The sequence below is a fragment of the Leptopilina heterotoma genome, unplaced genomic scaffold, assembly GCF_015476425.1.
Source record: "Leptopilina heterotoma isolate Lh14 unplaced genomic scaffold, ASM1547642v1 Lhet_81, whole genome shotgun sequence".
Lineage (NCBI taxonomy): Eukaryota > Metazoa > Arthropoda > Insecta > Hymenoptera > Figitidae > Leptopilina > Leptopilina heterotoma.
In genome coordinates, this window is record NW_025111185.1 from 219,983 (window position 1) to 240,774 (window position 20,792).

Consider the following 20,792-nt stretch of genomic DNA (forward strand, 5'->3'; position numbering starts at 1 on the left):
TTAATAATTTCTAATCTTTTTTTTTTTAACAATTTTCTTTCTCTTTTCAGTGGGCCAAGGAAGCTGAAGAGGCTGAACGATTGGAGGAAGAGAAAAAAGCATCGAAAGATGGAATGGACAGTTTGGTGCTTGCAATTCAAAGTCGTAATAAAAATCGCGGCGAACAGTCTGAAAATTTTTTTGATTCCCTCATTGAAAAATATTCAGCGAAGGCTGGTAAAAAATCATCGAAACGAACTGCTTCAAACAGCCCTGCTAAATCGCCCTCTAAGAGCACGAGAAAAAATAAGAAGAAGGCGTAAATTTTAAATTAGAGATGTGTGGAGAAAAAAAATTATTTTCGTAAATTCAACGCTTTTTTTATTGTCACTTCTTAAGTTATTCTTTTATTAGTCAATTTGGCACTTTTGTAAGTTATATATTTCTAACTCAACTCTATTGTTTAACGATAATATTATTATTATTATTATTATAAACTTTACCATTAAATGCGTATAGTTTTTTGCAAAAAATTTTTTGTCTAAATCTTACTTTCGTCAAATGTAAATAAAGTACCATTCCTTTAAAGGTGGACTGTCTTTGTGTTCAAATCTTAAAATTTAAATCTTAATGTTTGAATCTTAAAATTTAAATCTTAATGTTTAAATCTTAATATTTAAATCTTGAATGTTTAAGTCTTAAAATTATAAATCTCAAAAGTTTAAGTCTTGAAAGTTCAAATATTTAAATCTTTTAAGATTCTTTTAAAGATCAGAAGAGGATAATTTATTCAGGAAATATTTAGTTTGCTGTATTTATTAATAATCGAGAATTAATATTTATATGCACTAACTGCTAAATGACAAAAGAGATTCTATTTTCCGTTTAAGAGTATGTTTACGCATAGATTAAAAATTTCTGTTTATGCTTAAAAAAAGAAAGTATTATTTAATTTATTGTCATTTTTACTTTTTTATGTCAGTCTTTTTACTTTTAAATTTTTCTTTCGAAATCAACAGACTTTTGTTTCTATTTACCGGTGCAGTTAAAATACTAAAGACTGTTTTATCAACCACAATCAGAATAGAAAACTTCTTTGAAATCTTATCTGTAAGCGAATTTATTAGCAAACCCGCTGGATAAAATAAATGTTAACCCTACGTTTTTTCACTAAAAAATTCAAAAAAGAAGAAAAAGAAAATTAAAAAAAGAAAAAAAAATATTTTTGCTTATTTGAAACCGAATTTTCTTAAGTATTTTACATTATATAAAAATAAAGAAAATAAAGATGAATTAAATTTTCCACTATTTATAAACACCTTTTTTTCAACTTCGTAATTGTGAATTATTTTTGTGTATTTATTTTTCCATATGTGTATATTTAAGGGAGATTAACGATAAAGACGCCTTTCAAGAGGCTTCTTTAATGCACTGCTGTAAGTCGGGTAGCGTTTGCCCTCAAATTTCGTGCAGAAAATATAATCTTTGATTCATAAAAATAATAATTAAAAGAGAATTCTATTTTTTAAGAATAGTTTTTTTTTGAGAGAAAACTGTAAAACATTTGACAATTTTAGTGTCTAAGAATAAATGTTATAAATTTTCGAGATATTGGCGTTGTTTCAGTTTACCAGGTCAGCTGTTATAGTCGATTGTGAAATGAGCGATTCACTTGTTGCATTTTACAGGTGAGGGTCCTCATTTATCACAAGAAGAAAGCAACAAATTTCAAAATTTACAAAATTAAGACAATTTTTAAAATAAATTTTCTAAAAAAAGGTAAATTTTTTTTCAACCTTTTCACAAATGAAACATGATTTAAAAAAAGTGCCATTTTTGCCAAAAAAAGTCCTATTTTTGTTCAAATTAACTTAGTCTTGAATATTAATCTAATTCTTCTTAAATATTTCAAAATTAATTCAATTTTAAAAAAGTCCGTTTACAATTTTCATAAATAGATGAACTTCAAAAGGTTTAAATTTGAAATTTTGTAAAATTTTAATTTTGAATGAATTAATTAAATAATAAAAATTTCACAGGAATTCTATTATTTACAAATTCTTAATAAATTTCTTCGCAATAATTCAATTATTTTCATAAATAATCAAATTTTTTTACAGAGATTCAATTATTTTCATTCTTAAAAATTTTATTAAAATTCGTCAAAAAAAATTCAATTATTTCTAGAAACTGTAAAAAAATTCTTCTCAATAATTCAATTATTTAATTATGTTTACTAAATTTTACTTCAAAAATAATATAATTTACTTTTCAATTTGTAAATTTTGATACGACAAAGTATTTTATTAATTTTTATAAAAATTTAACTTTGGAATCAGTAAATTTTACTTTGGAATTTTCATAAATAATAAAACTCATCGCATAATTTCAATTATTTTTAATGGAATTTTAATGGAATTTCTCGAAAAATGTAATTATTCATAAAAAATTTATTAAAATTCATTAAAGAAATTCAATTATTTTAAAAAGCCTTCCTATAATTTATTTATTAGAATTTAAGTATTATTGCCAATATATTTTTAATTAAATTTCTAGAAAGAATTAAATTATTTTCAATAATTACAATGAAATTCTTTTTAACAATTCTATTTTTTTCAAAATTATTTTAATAAAATTCTTCGTAGAAATTTAATTAATTTCAAATAATTTATCAAAATTCAATTATTTTCAATATCTACTATTTCAATAAAATTTCATAAAAGAATTCAATTATTTAAAAAGAAATATTATTAAAATTCGTCTCAAGAATTCAATTATTTTAAAAAGTAATAAAATTCTTCGCAGAATTTCAATTATGGTCAAAAGTTTAAAAAAATTCTCTTCAAAATTTCAATTATCTTTATAAATAAAAAAATTTTTCTTCAAAATCCAATTTAATTCAAAAGTGGCTGAAAAATGTTAATAAAATTCTTGGCAAAATTTCAATTATTTCCAAAAACCTTTTTTCAATTCAATCAAATTTTTTTCACAGAGATTCAATTATTTTTAATACAATTTTTTTTTCTCAAAAAATTAAATTATTCTTAAAAATTTTATTGAAATTCGTCAAAAGAATTCGATTATTTATATAGATAATACCATTTATCACATCAATTCAATTATTTAAAAAAATGTAAGAAAATTCTTTAGAAGAATTCAATTATTATTATCATAAATAATAAAATTTTGTCGTACACGGAGAGAAATTTATAGTAGTGGGTAACATAATTGTGGTTAGGGTGACCATCTTTAATGCTACGTATACAGACAGCTATCTAGATAGTCACCGTTACCATCAATATCATCAGGAGTAACATCTTGGTAGTACGGGGTAGCATAACTATATTTTTTTAGCATCTGTGATGGTTGGCAGTAGCATAATGATAGTATCGTGTAACATCATCTTTTTAACATCAAAATCTGACAATCCATTTCTCTCAGTGTAGGATTTAAATTATTTTTAATACAATTTTAAATGAATTACTCGAAAAATGTAATAATTTTCCAATATATTTTGCAAGAATTCATTTACACTTCACAAATAATGAAATTCTTCGCTAAAATTTAATTATTTTCAAAATCTATTATTTTAATAAAAATTCTCAAAAGAATTCAATTCTTTAAAAAAAAAATGTAATAAAATTCGTTGTAGGAATTCAATTATTTTCATAAATAATAATATTCTTCACAGGATTTTAATTTTTTCTTTTTTTTTAAAGTAATAAAAATTCGTTGCAAAACTTCAAATATTTTCTCAAATAATAAAATTCTTCACAGGATTTCAATTATTTTTAATACAATTTAAAGTAAATTCTTCGAAAAACATAATTAATTTTAAAAATCTTATTAAAATTCTTCGAAAGAAATAAATGAACAATTATCAATTATTTTTAATAATTTTCGCAAAAGTTTCTAGAGAATTTCCAAATATCCATTTGTTTCTATTTTACGAAATTTTGATTATTCCGAAATTCTTCAATTAAACATACATTATAGAAAATAAAAAGTTAAAATAATTTTTAAAAAAATACAATATTAAACTTTTTCAAAATATAATTATTTCTAAAAATTTACGCTATAATGCTTTTAATATTCAATAATTATTATGTAAAATTTTAACAAAAATTTTTTTTAAACAATTTTTATTAAATAATTCTATGAGAATTCAATTAGTGACTGACTTTTTGCATTTGAATTAGCAGATTTTACTAATAAATAGTCGTTTCTATTAATTAAATAGTAAAATTTACTAATTCAAAAGCAAAAAGAAATGAATTTTTAGAAATAATTGAATTTTGAAAAGGTTTCAAATTATAATCTTTAAATGTTTTAATTTTTCAAAATTTTAGCTAAAAATTGTGTAGATTTAATTTTTTTGAAAAAGTTTAATTGAATTTTTTTAAGTTATTTGAAAGTTTTTATTTTCTAATATATATATATTTGATTGAAGAATTTCTGAATAATCGATGAAATTTCGTAAAATTGAATTGTAAACAAAAGGATTTGAAAATTTGGAAAGAAATTTTTCAAAATTTATTAAAAATAAATAATTTAAAGAAGAATTTTAGTTAAAAATTATAGAAAACAATAATTGAATTGAAGTGATGAAAGTAATTTTGAATAAATTACAGTAACAATATTCTTACATATAATAAAAAATAATGATTTTATCAGTCGGTCATGTTTTATAATAATTTTTTATAAGTTGTTTAATTTCAAAAAAGTTTGATATTGAAATTTTTGAAAATCTGAATTCTTATATGGAAAAATTATAATTTATAAATTATAAATAAAAAAGATAAATATAACAATTCGGCTGTAATTAAATTTCGAGACCATTTCCTTTTTTCAAGAAAAAATTATTTTACGTTTCAAAGATGAATTTCAAACAATTTACCATAGTAACACACCTTTGCGAAAATGAGCCCTTTTTTCTAAAAAGTGCCATTTTTATGAAAAAATTCTAGTTTTTTTTGTTTAAACTAACAATTCTAAATGAAATTAAATTTTGAGACCATTTTTTTTCTTCAAGGAAAAAATATTTTATGTTTCAGAGATGTAGTACAAACAATTTCCTAGTAACACAATTTTTCGGAATTGAGCCCTTTTTTCAAAAAAAGTGCAATTTTTACCCAAAAAAATACATTTTCGAAATAAAATTAACAATTCGGATGAAATTAAGCTTCGAGACAATTTTCTTTTCTTAGGGAAAAATAATTTTTTTTTTAGAGAGGAAATGAACCCTTTTTTCCAATTTTGCTTTAGTCTCAAAATAATTAGTTCTATTAAGTTTCAAAAAGTAAATTTTCGGTTTTTAATTTTTACTGCAATCAGTAATTTATAAATATTTTTATAATGAAAAGTATTTCGTTCATTGGAACCATTAAATCTTGTGAATAATTTTTAAGTTTAGAAAGTAGAGTAAAATATCGTTAAAAAAAAGAAATGTTTCCAACTTGTTCCAGACTTAAAAAAACATTTATAAAACCACAAGGCGTTAATCTAGATCTCAAAAAATATGGTCTACTCTTAAAAATTTTTTTCATATCTATATCAATTTCCTTGATTATTCCCTATTTTTCATTTCTTCAAAAAAAAAAAAAAAAACATTTAAAAAATTCAAATTTTCAAAAAAATTTAAATTTTTCGAAAAAGATAGAGAGAAAGGACTGGAATGTGTTTTTGATGAGAATGTCGATAGTCCAAAGTGTATTAAATCAGATTATTCCAATTTGACAATAAATTTAAAATTATACTGAGATAAAGATTTTCAATTTGAGATATTCAAATTAAATATATAAAATGAATGTTTTAGGAGAGATAGTCGAATGAAATCAAGAGCGACACCCGTTATGCTGCGACATCGCATCTTTTACAAGAGTAGTGTGCCACCACTTCATTATAAACACATGCGTGAATGCGTATAAACTTTAGAATTGTGTGGTACAAATATAGATAGCAAATTGTAAACCACCATTATTATTATATACTATACTATGAAATGTAACAAGAGAGCATGAAGTTTGCAAAACCATTCGAACAATGGAACACAGGGGAAAACAATTTTTACTCGGTTTAATCAACTTGTAATTATATTGAAGTAATTTTATACCTTTATCATCTAATAACCATTCTATATAAGTGAGAAAACAATTACACCTTTTAATTGGAATCAAAAGCCATTCAATTCGAAATAACTCGTTTGGAAATAGCAGATGGGATAATTAGAAACTAGTTATAAACACGCGCCATTAATAATAATAATATAAAATAATTAATTACTATAAATAATAATATTAATTTTTATTACTTATTTCCTTTTTTTTTTTTATTTATTTACCAGCAAATGATCGAAACGCGATTTTTAATTTATTATTATTATGCAAATTAAAAATTTGTTCATTTTTGAATAATTCAAGATTCGAAATTTAAAAAATTCACGTAAGTAAATAATTAATTATTATTGTTTATTATTTTCAAGAATTTTAATAAAATTCTTCTCAAGAATTCAATTATTGCTTCCTCATATAGAGGAAGGATTGTATTTTCATAAATAATAAATAATAACATTCTTCTGAAAAATTCAATTATTTTTATAAATAGTAAATTTTTTTTTTTAAAAATTCAAATATATTCAATACAATTTTAATTAAGTATCACGAAAGGACTCAAGAATTTTTTTTTTCAAATTTTTAATAATATTTTTCGAAAGAATTCAATTATTTTCTAAAATTTTACTAAATTCTTCGAAACAATCCAATTATTTTTATAAATATATAAGAAAATTCTTCTCAAGAATTCAATTATCTTCAATACAATTTAAATAAAATTCCATAATCAAATTTTTAATTATAATTATTAACAAACACAATTATTTTAAAAAGTTGAAACCAAATTCTTTAATTCAATTATTTTCAAAATTTTCAATAAAAAAGATTAGAATTCAATTATTTTTAATACAATTTTAACAAAATTGAATTAATCAAATTTTCAATTATAATTATGAACAGACAAGATTATTTTAAAAAATTGAAAAAACTCCTTTGTTTAATTCAATTATTTTCAAAATTTTCAATTGAAATTATTAGAATTCAATTATTTTTCAATACAATTTTAATAAAAATCCATAATTAAATTTTTAATTATAATTATTAACAAACACAATTATTTTTAAAAGTTGAAAAAAGTTCTTTTGTTTAATTTAATTATTTTCAAAAATTTCAATTAAAATTATTAGAATTCAATTATTTTAAATACAATTTTAATAAAATTCTATAATCAAATTTTTAATTATAATTATTAACAAACACAATTATTTTAGAAAGTTGAAAAAAGTTCTGTGTTTAATTCAATTGTTTTAAAAATTTTCAATTAAAATGAATTAGAATTCAATTATGATGATTAGAATTCAATTATTTTCAATACAATTTTTACAAAATTGAATTAATCAAATTTTTAATTATAATTATAAACAGACAAGATTATTTTAAAAAATTGAAAAAATTCTTTGTTTAATTCAATTATTTTCGAAAATTTTTAATTAAAATTATTAGGAAAACTGTATTCTTAAAAAACTTAAAGAAATTCTATAAAAGAATTAAATTATTCACAAAAATTCAGAAATTCTATAATAAAATTTTTTAAAAGAATTTAAATTTCTATCAATAATTTAAATAAAATTTTATATAAAATTATTAAATACAATTATATTAACAAAATCGATTATAATAAAGAATTAAAGGAATTCGAAAGAATTAAATTATTTTCAGTATTTTAATAACATTCTTTCAATTAAATAAATTATGTTAAAAAATTATAAGAAAATCCCGAATAGAACTTAATTATTGTCTAAAAGTTTAAATAAAATTCAATAATCAAATGTTTAATTTCAATTATTAAGAAACACGATTATATTAAAAACTGAAAAAAAATTCTTCATAAAATTCAATTCCTTTAAAATTTTCAATTATAATTATTAAAGAACAGGTTCAATTATTATTTTTAAAAATAGTAATAAAATTTTAATAAAGTTCTTTGTAAATTTTAATTGTTTTTAAAATTTTCAAATGAAATTATTAAAAAAAAGTGCGGTATTTTGGAGAAATTTTGAAGAAATTCTTCCAAAAAATTAATTATTTTTTTGAAAAATCTAATAAAATTGATTAAAAGAATTTAATTTTCTATTAACAATTATTTTAATAAAATTATTAATTACAATTATTACAAAACACAATTATTTTAAAAACTTAAAAGAAATTCTTCCTAAAACTCATAAATTACTTCAAAATTTTTAATAGAAAATATTTTTAAAAAACTCCATTATTTTCAAACAATTCAATTATTTTCAAAAATTTTAATAAAATTCTTGCCAAGAATTAAGTTATTTACGAAAATTTTAATAATTCAAATAATAATATTACTATTGAATTAATAATTCAAATAATATTTAATAAATCAAATAATAATTGAAATAATTCAATTATTTTCAAAAATGTTGATAAAATCCTTTAGAGGAATTCGATTTTTTTTCAAAGTTTTTGATGAAATTCTTTGCAATAATTCAATGATGTTCAATAAATTAATTTTAAAACTGAAAACATTTAAGGAAAAAAATTAATTAAAAAGATATTAATATAGATTTTATTATCTATTTATTTAAATTCTGTTGTAAGTATATAATTGAATTCTTCCGAAAAGTTTTATCAAAATTTTTATAATTGTTTCAATTAAATTAAATTTGATTTTCAATGAATTCAATTCAAATTTCAATTATTATAATAATAATTAATAATTAATAATTTCAATTAATCAAAATTATTATAAAAGAATTCAATTCTTTCGAAAAATCTTTCGAAAAATTCTATAAAAATTGTATTAAAAATAATTGAATTCCCGAGAAGAATTATTATTTATAAAAATAATACAATTCTTGAAAAAAGTTATATATTATAAATTTTTAAAAATAATTGAATTCTTTCCTAGAATTTTATTAAAATTTCTTGGAAATAAATAATATTAATCAATTACTTAATTAGTGAGTAAATTTGTTCTTTTTAATTTATATTTAAATTTATTCAAAAATTGAAGTGGATGTTTGAAAATAATAAAATTTGCATTTCTTATTATTATCGTTATTATTATTTTTTTTATTATTGTAAATGTTTAATTAATAACATTGTCCAGATTATACACAATTATTTCCATATCATTTATTATTAATAAAACTCAAAATTTACAAGCAATGTCATTTTTATAATCACAATTATATGATTAAAATTGTCTAAAAAAATATTCTTTTGAATAATAATATTATATAGGCAAGAAAATATTTATATTTGCTACTGAATGCATTTTTCTAACGACTTAACTGGAATTTTAACAGTGTTAGATAAAATCCATTACTTTATTAGCATTTTTATCATAGAAATAACTTCACGTATTCATATAAATAGATAATCACGTTCCTCAAAAATTAAAATCTTATCTTTATTGATTTAGATGAATTCAGCATTAAATTCTATAATACCAATTTCACATGAAGGAAAAGTCTCATTAAAACTATTTACACTTGACGCTTATATTCAATATTATAATCGCAATAATTAGAAACTTAAAAAAATAAATAAATTTCTTCAAGATTCAAAAAATATTTGCAACGTCTCCATTAAATTTTGTTTAGAGAATTATTTAAAGCTGACAAGAGAGGTATTTTACAGCGTATCATAAATAATCTGATAATCAACCGTAAGGATCGACAAGTATTAAATAAATAAATGCTCAATGAATAATGTGAAAAATACTATATATGAGAAATTCCTTTCTAAATAAAATTGCAGATGCGTGAATTTGCGCGTGCAAAAGAAAACTGATTTTAAAAAAGGAAAATCTGTCGCGTGAATAGTGCGGGGAAAAAAGGAAAAATTAATTTTTATGATTCTTTGGATTTGTGTGTATATATGTGTGTAAAATGCATATGAAATGAGATAGAGACGGAGAAGAAAGGAATAAATAAAAAGAAGACCGTTTGTTGACATAGGCAAATAAAGTGCCCCTTTACGAACGGTACACATCGAGTACAATAGGATGTAAAATGATTTATCCTGTTTATGCATAACACGCGTGAATACATTTAAAGTGTATTATTCACTTATAGCAATGGATATAAAAGATGCCCTTCAATTTCTCCAACTCAACTGCTGCATCTTTCTCTGTCCCTTTAATCATTTTCCAATTTCAAAATGCAAAATTATTTTTTATTTTCGATTGTTTTTTTGTTTGTACCTTTAATTATTTTCTAATTAAAAAAAAATCAATTTTAGTTCAGTTTTTTTAAGGATATCAAATTGAGACAAAAAACGAATCAATATTGTTGTGATGCAACAATTTTGATAAATTTCTTGTCTCAATTTGATATTCTTAGAAAAACTGTGACGTAATATTTTTGTTCCTTTAATCATTTTCAAATTTAAATAAAAATCACTCCCCAGGTAATTTTTGACCAAAACAACTTTTTTTTTCTAAATCTTCGTAATTAAATTCTCTATCAATCTCTCGAGTTCGATTTTCGAATTTTTGCTTTTAAACATTTTTTTAATAACAATAAGTATTAAAAAAAAATCATAAAATAGTAAAAAATATTTTTTTTTAGCTTCATTAATGAAGAAAATTAATCAAAGAACCTATCAAAATTATATTTAAGTGTTTCTGATTCATGAAAAAAAGTGTAACAATTTATTAAATTGTTTAAACAATTAATTGTTGAGGGTAAACTCTGTGAAGAGATACCAGGATGCACTCCCTTTGCGGAAACTTCCTGCTATCTTGGAGAGACACATCGACCTCCACGTCCGAACACACATGTTCACGTGCCCTTGGATATCATAGACGTCGCATCAATGCTCCGGCAATGCTATAACGTCTATGTAACTAACGGAGGCGGTTCAGGGCCCATCTTGGCCAGATGGTAGTACCCTGTTAAGGCCCGATTGTCCCTCGACACGGGACAAAGAATTAAAAAAAAACACAAATGAAATGGACAAAATTTTAAACGAAATACTCCAAGTGGGTACCTCGAAAGAGGGTAATCCCACCACCGATTCTGATCGGGTGCAAGCCCCGATAGTCGGTGCAGATGGCTCCAAGGATTTTGGAGGGAGCCAAATAGATAGCCAGCTGACATGCTACGAATCAAATGTCGCAAATCAGTTTCTGGCTATTCCCGGGATTTTTAAGAGCGTGTACCAGGCATTCAAGCGCCAAAAGAACGTCAGTCGTGACATCCAGGATGGCGTGGCGGTTTTGGAGAGTTCGTTCTTAACAATTTGTAAGAATTTACGTTTTATCCCCGAGCCGTTCAAAGACCAGGCGCCGCAACATCCAACTGTGGGAGCTCGAGATCAGACGGAGAGCACGACTACAGCTCTGGACGGCGTAACTGCACGCCCTAATAAGGCAAAGGGCGTTAATAAGCGCCCCAGGGAAGGTGCAAGCCCAGATGCGAGTCCGCAACGGGCGACTCAAAGCGGGAAAAGAATTAAGCGAAAGGATGCTCCACAGCTTGGTTCTGAGTCGCTAGATGGAACGAAAGAGGCGCCCTTAAATAGTCCTGGCAGTTCGTATGCTGAGACCGTTTTAAAGGACGGAGCGGACAATGGGGACGGCTTCAAAGTTGTTAAAAGCAAAAAGAAACGGACTCCAAAAGAGAAACCCTCAGGTGAGAAAAAAGAGCTTCCGAAGCCCCCTTTGAAGCTGAGGAGCACGGAAGCTGTTAAAATTACGGCAAGCGACCCAAAGCTTTATGAGGGTATCTTGCCGCTGCTAAAAGCAAAGGTAAACCCAGAAGATACGGGTACCGTGATCCGGAAAATCAGGAGAACCTTTAAACAGGAGGTTCTCGTGATAGTGAAAAAGGGCGGAGAGACCTTAAAATTTGCAGATGCACTGTCTTCGGCCCTGCATGGTAAAGCTGAGGTCACACCTCTAGTGAATAAAAGGTCTCTAGAGATTAAGGATTTGGACGAAGCCACCTCAGAGGATGAGGTAACTGCAGCACTAAGAGAAAAGCTGGGTAAACCCGACCTGAAGATGGAGTGTCGACTTTTGCCGCGATACAGAGGAACTAAGGTTGCTCTGGTACGTCTGACAGAGGCAGAAAGTAACACTCTGCTAAAGCTTGGTAAAATAAAAATCGGCTGGATAAATGCTCCAATTCGCGAGCATGTTGAAGTAGCTAGGTGCCAAAAGTGCCTAGCATACGGACACTCAACCCGAACCTGCAAAGGCCCCGACAGAAGCAAAAACTGTCGGAGATGCGGCGGAGAGGGACACCTCGCGAAGAGCTGTAAAGTTAAGCCGAAGTGCCTTACATGCTTGGACCTGGGAAAGCCAGAGACGGATCACGATTCCGGAAAGAGAGCCTGCCCGGTTTACAGAGAAGAACTGCAAAAGATTAAAAGGGCAAATCCTTAAAATTTTTGCAGGTCAACTTGCATACAAGTAAGGATGCACACGGAGAGACCCACATTCGTAAAAATTACTAAAAACGGTTGCAATGACCGGAAATAAGGGGACTTTTAGCATAATGTACTACAGAATTAGATAAATTTACAAAAGAAATAGATAAATTTGCTACATTGAAATAGCAAGTTTTAATATTTTGTGTAAGAGTTGTAAATGTAGCGAAAATTGATTATAGTTTTCTCTAATTTAATTAGACAAAATCTGACAAATGAAAACATTTTCCACTAAAACCTACGATCCACTGTAGTAATTTTTGGTGAGCAAGTGTGGCTAGCGAGTGCAGTCATATGGCGCCTGTATTTCTATTGGTTGCTAACCTCGTCAATCTCCGTAAATGAGCCGATGCCTTCCGATCATTGACAGTGACTATGTTTCGCGTATGTAAAATAAATTTGGATATTATCTACAATAATTAAACATAAAGTGAAACGTAGGTCGTTCGGTATCTCAGAAATTGACCATTATAAATTAATAAATTTTGCATTTATTCCTGTCCCAAGAAGTATGTCTTATAATAAGTTGTTAAAAGTAAACTGCTTTCTCGTAAGTGCTGTAAATTTTCATCATTCAATATATAAGGAAACAAAGATGTATACTTTCAGTGAAATTCGTTGTCGTGCGTGCAGTTGTGTATTAGTGTATTAATTAACCGCGTCTATACATATAAGTGAAATAAACATGTGTGTGTCTTCAAATATTTATCCAACAACAAATATATAAGTGTGTGAGTGTGTGTGTCTGTGTATGTAAAAATCCTTCCAGTTTACCTCCACTAGTCAAGAATTGACGGGAAACCGGCGACAAAAATCCGTATTTTTTCTTTTCACTCTTTCTTTCTGCATTTACAACGACTATAGTAATTTTACGTACACAATGTTTCTGAGTTTTACTACAGTTGTTTGGAACTATTGGACGAAATAGTAAGAAACTTTGCTAATTTGGTGAACATTTGTCGGGATTAGTGACTTAGTGTAGAAAATAGTAAAAAATACAAAAAGTCCCCTTATTTCCGGTGGTTGCAATGTGAATATAGTAAATTCTAGTGTGATTTTATACAAAAATTAGTAATCTCGGTCTCTCCGTGCACAGTTGCTCCTAATGCAAACAGCAAGGGAAAATGAGGTCGATATCCTGTTCTGCAGTGAGCAGTATCAAGGAAGCGATCTCGCCCCTTGGTATCAGGATAAGGCGAAGAGAGCCGCCATAAAGCTGTGCAACCCAGAATTGCGGGTTGACAAGTTTCTGGAGACGAGCAGTGGGTTCGTGTGGATAGAGGTGGCTAATATACGTATGTATAGCTGCTACTTCTCACCCAACGACCCACTGACAAACTTCGAAGCCAATATCGAAGACCTAGAATCGAGCCTCACAGAATCCAGGCTGGATGTCATCATCACTGGTGATTTTAACGCAAAGTCGCCAGAGTGGGGTGAGACGAGACTCGACAAGAGAGGAATTCGTATTGGAGAAATGATCTCCAGAAACGACTTATTGGCAGTAAACCGAGGCAATACATGGACTTTTAGACGAGGTGCGATCGGATCAATTATAGATCTAACAATCGCATCGTCTAAACTATTTAGCCGCATAACCGACTGGCGGGTCTCAGAGGAATATACCGCAAGTGACCACCAGTACATTGAGTTCTCAGTCTCTATGGGAGACACACGAGGAGGAAAAAGACAGGATGCTCCTAGTCGCAAAACCTCCTCGTGGAATATGAAGAGACTCGACAAGGAAAAGTTCGGCCGGTCCCTAAGAGAAGCCCTTTTAATTGAGGACTTGGGCTGGGTGAAGAGGCCGAGCAGTCTGGATGGGGAGGTGCGAGCGGTGAGGAACATGATAGTCACCGCTTGCAATGCGTCAATGCCACGCAAAGGCGCCACTCCAGTAAGAAAATCCTTGCACTGGTGGTCAGAGGAGCTAGCCTCCTTGAGAAAGGAATGCCTCAAAGCAAGAAGGACATATACCCGATCTAAGGGAGATCCCTTGCTGAAAGAGGCTTTCAAGGAGGCGAAAAAGGACCTCAAGAAAGAGATCCGCAAGTCGCGACGCCGTAGCTGGAAGGACCTAATCGAGGAAGTCGATAAGGACCCATGGGGTCTGGCTTTTAAAATCGTAACTAAGAAATTAGTGACGAGGCAAAAGACCCCCGGCCTGGACAATCCCGATTGGGTCAGAAAGATAATAAGTTCTTTGTTTCCTCCTGCGGAGCCATACCTTAGAAGGGACTGGAGTTTTTGCAAAGTCGAAGAGGAAGAACTCTTCACACTTAGTGAACTGCAAAAAGCAGGCAAAAGATTGAAAACAGGCAAGGCGCCTGGAATCGATAAGATAAGTAACGAGATCCTAAAGTTGGTAATCGACACTTTACCCCAGATTCTGCTTCGATGCTTCAATCTTTGCCTTGAGAGAGGAGAGTTCTTCCGCGACTGGAAGCGACAGAGGTTAGTCCTCCTAAGGAAAGGTGAAAAACCTCTAGATAAGGTTTCATCGTACAGGCCTATATGCCTGCTAGATACGATGGGTAAACTTCTAGAGGATATGGTTCTGCAGAGAATGCAAGGCCACTTGACCGAAGAGAATCGTCTGTCCGATCACCAATTTGGTTTCCGTAAAGGCAAGTCCACAGTTGATGCCATCCAGGCAGTTGTGGACATAGCCAAAGCAGGAAAAAACAAATTGGGACCTGGGAAAAAGAAGAGCTTCTGCGCGTTGGTAGCAATTGACATACGTAACGCGTTTAATTGCGCAAGATGGAAAGATCTCATCGAGTCGATGGAAAAGAAAAACATGCCGCCCTACTTGTTGCGGATAATGGATAATTATCTTAGCGACAGGTGGGTTATATATGAGGGAGACACCTGCACTCTCAAGGAAGAGATGCAGCGTGGGGCTCCTCAAGGCTCAAGGGTGGGTCCATTTGTATGGAATGTATCTTACGATGATTTTCTGCGAATGGATCTGCCCGAAGGTGCGGTGATCATCGGCTTTCCGGACGACGCATTATTCGTGTGCACTGCCGAAAGTGAGGAGGCTCTTGGGACATTGGTGAACGAATGTCTGCGACTAGCTAAAAGCTGGCTGGATACCAGAGGTCTTGAAATGGCCCTGGAAAAGACCGAGGCACTGCTGGTCACAGACAGACGTGGTTATGAGCTCCCACGAATCGTGATAGACGGATTTGAGGTCAAGTGGAGTAAGCAAATTAAATATCTTGGTGTGGAGTTAGATGGAAGGTTAAACTTCCACCACCACATGGCTACGGCGTCAAATAAGGCGATCGAGTGTGCGGCTAATCTTTCACGGCTAATGCCAAATGTTGGCGGACCCCGTGAACAAAAAAGAAGACTGGTGGCGAGTGTCGCCCACGCTAAAATGTTCTATGCAGCACCAGCGTGGGCCCCATCCCTGAGGAGTAAAAGATGTGTGACCATCTGTGAAAAGATACTGTCTGCGCAGAGATCGATAACAACGCGTATCATCTCTGCATATAAGACGGTATCTACGAGTGCTGTGCAGGTCCTTGCAAGTGTCCCGCCAGCAGATCTTTTGGCGAGGGAAAGGGAAGAAATGTTTCTCTTTTCTAAAGAAAGCAGTTCCTTGAATGAGGAATTAAGACCAAGCAAGGGCCTAATCCGCAAAGAAGCGAGGCACAGGCTCATAGAAAGATGGCAAGAAAGATGGGATGGTGAGGAAAAAGGTCGATGGACTTATCGCCTTATCCCGGCACTCGCCACCTGGATAAATAGGAAACACGGTCAGGTTTCCTATTACTTGACTCAGGCGTTCACAGGTCACGGGTGTTTTAACTCGTACCTGTGTCGCTTTAAATTACGCGAGAACGAGGTGTGTGCATATTGCCAGTTCCCTGAGGACAACGCGGAGCACACCCTCTTCTCATGCAAGAAATGGGACTTGGAGAGGCGGGCCATGTTCGAAGGTGTAAACAGTCAAGTTACACCGGAGAACATGGTATCGCTGATGACCCAGTCAGAGGAGAATTGGCGGCAAGTCGAGAACTTCATAATCTCGGTTATGTCGAGGAAGGATCTCGACGGCCGCCAAAAAGCGTAATTTAAACAGCTTTTAATTTATTCGTTTGTTTTTTATTAATTTATTTTGTGATTTATTTGTCCTTATACATTTTTTAATTGTTTGTGTTTTTTTTTTATTATTCATCTTTGTACAGTTTTATGTTTTCAATTTTTTATACGCGTTTATTTTTTCTTTTTTTTATATATCCGTTTATAATTTTATCTTTTGACTTTTTACACTTAATTACACATTTGTTATTTTTAATTATTGTTGTGCTGTTAATTCCGCTTTATATTGAAATAGTTTTAAATTTTTAACTATTAACGCAGGATAACCGCAGAGAAAAGCAGAAAGTCACATTAGCGACAGAGTTGGAGCGCCACCCTCGAAGGCTAAAGTCTTACGACAGTTCCGAGGGAGGGTAAAGGGCTCCAGAAGAAGGGTTACGGGTTTTAGTGGGTCGGGCTGGCAGTAGGTCGCCAGTTTATTAAATTTACTATTTTATATATTTATTTTTCTTTTTTTTATCTCCTTTTGTTTTATCACACCAACCCCACATAACCTTGGAGTGCGGAATCCAAGGTATCTGTAGGCAGATTTCCCAAAATTCCCTAAGCAAAAAAAAAAAAAAAAAACAATTAATTGTTGTTATTTTTTTATAAACTAATTCAGACTAGAAATTTGAATTTTTTTCTCAAATATGCAATTTTTCATGAGTAAAACTTCTACTAATGATAAAAAATAAAAAATAAATTAATTTAAACATTGTTTAAACAATTAATTGTTATTTTTCTCATAAAGTGTACTTAGTGTTAGAAATTTCTAGTTTTTTCTTAATTGTGCAACTTTTCAGAAGAAAAACATCTACTAATAATAAAAATAAACAATAAATTAATTATATATTGTTTAAACAATTAATTGTTGTTATTTTTTTATAAACTGCACTTAAGGCAAAAGAAATACAGCAAAAAAATTTCTAACACCAAGTACACTTTATGAGAAAAATAACAATTAATTGTTTAAACAATTTCTAAATAAATAATTTTTAATTATTTATCATCAGTACATATTTTACTTATGAAAAATTTCCCAATTGAGAAGAAACTAGTAATTTCTTGCCTTAAGTACAGTTCATAAAAAAATAACAACAATTAATTGTTTAAACAATGTTTAATTAATTAATATTTAATTTTTTATCATTAATAAAAGTTTTACTCATGACAAATTGCACAATTCAGACAAAACTAGAAATTTCTAGTCCGAATTACAGTTTACAAAGAAATCACAATAATTAATTGTTTAAACAATTTAAAGATTGTTATACTTTTTTCATAAATCAGAAACACTGAAACATTATTTTAATAGGTTTTTTTTTATTAATTTTCTTAATTAATGAAGCTAGTAAAAAATATTTTTTACGATTTTATGATTTTTTTAATACTTATTGTTATTAAAAAAATGTTTGAAAGTAAAAATTCAAAAATCGAACTCGAGAGATCGATAGAGAATTTAATTACGAAGATTTAGAAAAAAGAATGTTTTTTTTGGTCAAAAATTGTGACCTGTAGAGTGATTTGAAACGAAAAAGTACATTTTTCGCCACTCAAAAATTTTATTATTTTCAATAGGAAAAAATGTTATTTCTTGTTTTTTCTATCGTTGAACAAAAAAAAAAATTACTAGCATCAAGAAAAATAAAAAAAGGTAAACGAAACATTTTGCAACTTTACTAATAATTTTTTAATAATTTAATAAATAAATTTTAATAATTCTTTTTAATAAAATTTTAAACTAATAAAAACTAAATTAACTAAAATTATAAATAAATATTTGTAAAAAATATTAAAAACTTACAGAGGTGATTCTCAGCCACTTCATGATCTCCATCCTGGAGCTGCATATTTGTCCTTTTGTCATCTTTGGATCAGAAAAAACACTCACTCCCGATTTTTAAAAATTTCTAAATATATTAATTTTTGGTGTTAATAATTGTAAATTAATGTTAATAATAGTAATAATCTAATAATAAAATAGTATTTTATAAAAATTTTAGCAAAAATTGAAATTGAGGGTGAATTTAGAAACACGTGGTCGAACGAAATATGCGCGCGCACTCTAGAAGCGAAAATTTCTCTTTACAATTTTGAAAATCGAATTTGAAACACGTGGTCGATAGAAAGACGCGCGTCGATAATTTTCAAAATTTTCCACCAATCAAGTACGACCTATGAGACAGGCGTTTGGAGTTTTCCTTTCTCCCTCCATTCTGAAAACAAAAAAATAATTTTCATTACTATTCAACAAAAAAAAACTACAAATATTAAAATAAATAAATATTAATATTATTAAATATTATTAACTACAAAATATTTGCAAAATTAGTATAAAATTTAAATTTTTAGAATTCATAAGAAAATTCTGAATTTTTGTGTCTTTTTTGTCTGACTCATAAACTATAAATTTACCACGAATTCTAATACAAAACCTTCAATTTCTGACAAAAATTTCTTTTTAAATAACTTAAATCTTGAACAACTATCATAAAAAAAAATTAATGAATAATTTTACTTAAATATCTCAAAATTAATTAAATAAAAGAGTTGTAGAAAAAAATTTTGTCATTAAAAATTAACAATTTTCTAGTATATTTTTTATAATTATAAAAAAGAGAATAATTTGCATAATAATTTAGATCAGTCAAACGAAATTTGTTGTAGAAAAAAACATATAACAAACAAAATGGATATATTTTTTATTTGTTAATCATAAATTTTTCTAATTTTCTATAATTTGTAATATTACTTTATTATAAAGCATAAAAAATACCTGCACATTATCGATTTGTCAAACAATATTAAAAAAAAGCATACACAGAAACTAATTTCAAACTGCGGACAGAATAATTGAAAGAATACGAAGATTAATACAGTTATAATTATTACCACAAATATATTGTTACTACATGTATGAAATACTCTAAATATAATATTTCGGAATTTAAATTACAATGTTCGTAAAAATATAACATTGTAATGATATAACACGGTAATAATAATAAAATTACGCGCAGACATTTAAAATTGCAAATAAAAGTTTCAAGGTTGAATATAAGAGCAGGAGAGAAGAACAGAGACGGGCGTCTGGTTTTCGTGTAAGTACTACTAAAATCGACTGAATTTTAAATATTCAAATAATAATTTCAAATATTTAAATAATAATGATAAAATTATACAATAATAATTCACATAATAAAATGTTTAAAAACTATTTTATTCGAATAGTATTTACATTTACACCTGTTTATCTAGATTCGGCAAGACTTCTGGTGGCAAGTGGACTAACTAGAAAGTTCTTTCTTTCTATATTTGTCATATATTCCTAAAGTTTCAAACGTCCAAATGCCCATACTTTTATTACTTCTTTTAATTCTTATTTTGTAAGTATATGAAAAAAATTAACCCTTTTCGTATTTTCATACTTAAAAAATTATACAAACGTAACCTAAGATTTTTCGTTTCTTAAAAATTTTATTAAAATTCATCAATGAAATTTAATTATTTTAATAACCTTTGCTACAATTTATTTATTAGAATTTAAGTAATATTTTCAATACATTTTTAATTAAATTTCTTTAAAGAATAAATTTATTTTCAAAAATTTTAATGAAATTCTTTGCGTAACAATTCATATTTTTTTCAAAATAATTTTAATAAAATTCTTCGCTGAAACCTAATTATGTTTAAAAATTTACAAAAACTCTTGTCAAAATTTCGATTATCTTTATAAATAATAAAATTTTTCTCCGAAATTTTTTTAAACCTTGAAAAAACCTGGAAAAGTCAGGGATTTTTTATCAAAATCCTGGAAAATTGTTGTTTTCTAAATTGTGTTTATTCTTGAAATCTAATTTCACTTAAATATTTCAAAATTAATTCAATTTTAAAAGAATTGCGTTTACAATTTTCATAAGTAGAAGAACTTCAAAGGATATTGATTCAAAATTTTGTAAAATTTCAATTTTAAATCAAATTAATTAAAAACATAAAAAAAAATAGATATAAAAAAATTTTTAATATTAAAATTCTTTTGAAATTAGTTCAATTTTTTTTAATATATATTTAATTCATTATTAAAAATAATGGATTTATAGAATACAATTTTAATGGAATTCCTCGAAAAAAGTTATTATTTTTAAAAATTTTATTAAAATTTATCAAAGAAATTTAATTATTTTAATAACATTTGCTACAATTTAT

At 27.7% G+C, this 20,792-nt stretch overlaps 2 protein-coding genes across 2 annotated transcripts in view; both read left to right on the top strand.

Annotated features, from left to right (window-relative positions):
* Positions 1-1,590, top strand: part of LOC122511343 (dnaJ homolog subfamily C member 9) — a 42,020-nt gene extending 40,430 nt beyond the window's left edge. The window contains exon 4 of the mRNA XM_043626505.1: positions 51-1,590. Coding sequence (XP_043482440.1) covers positions 51-302 — 252 coding nt within the window. The 3' untranslated portion in view covers positions 303-1,590. The remainder of the gene's footprint in view (positions 1-50) is intronic.
* A 48-nt stretch (positions 1,591-1,638) lies between these two features.
* Positions 1,639-20,792, top strand: part of LOC122511316 (nucleolin-like) — a 30,026-nt gene continuing 10,872 nt past the window's right edge. The window contains exons 1-4 of the mRNA XM_043626475.1: positions 1,639-1,667; positions 5,795-5,900; positions 11,329-11,782; positions 11,915-12,111. Of these exons, the coding sequence (XP_043482410.1) occupies positions 1,639-1,667; positions 5,795-5,900; positions 11,329-11,782; positions 11,915-12,111 (786 nt within the window). The remainder of the gene's footprint in view (positions 1,668-5,794; positions 5,901-11,328; positions 11,783-11,914; positions 12,112-20,792) is intronic.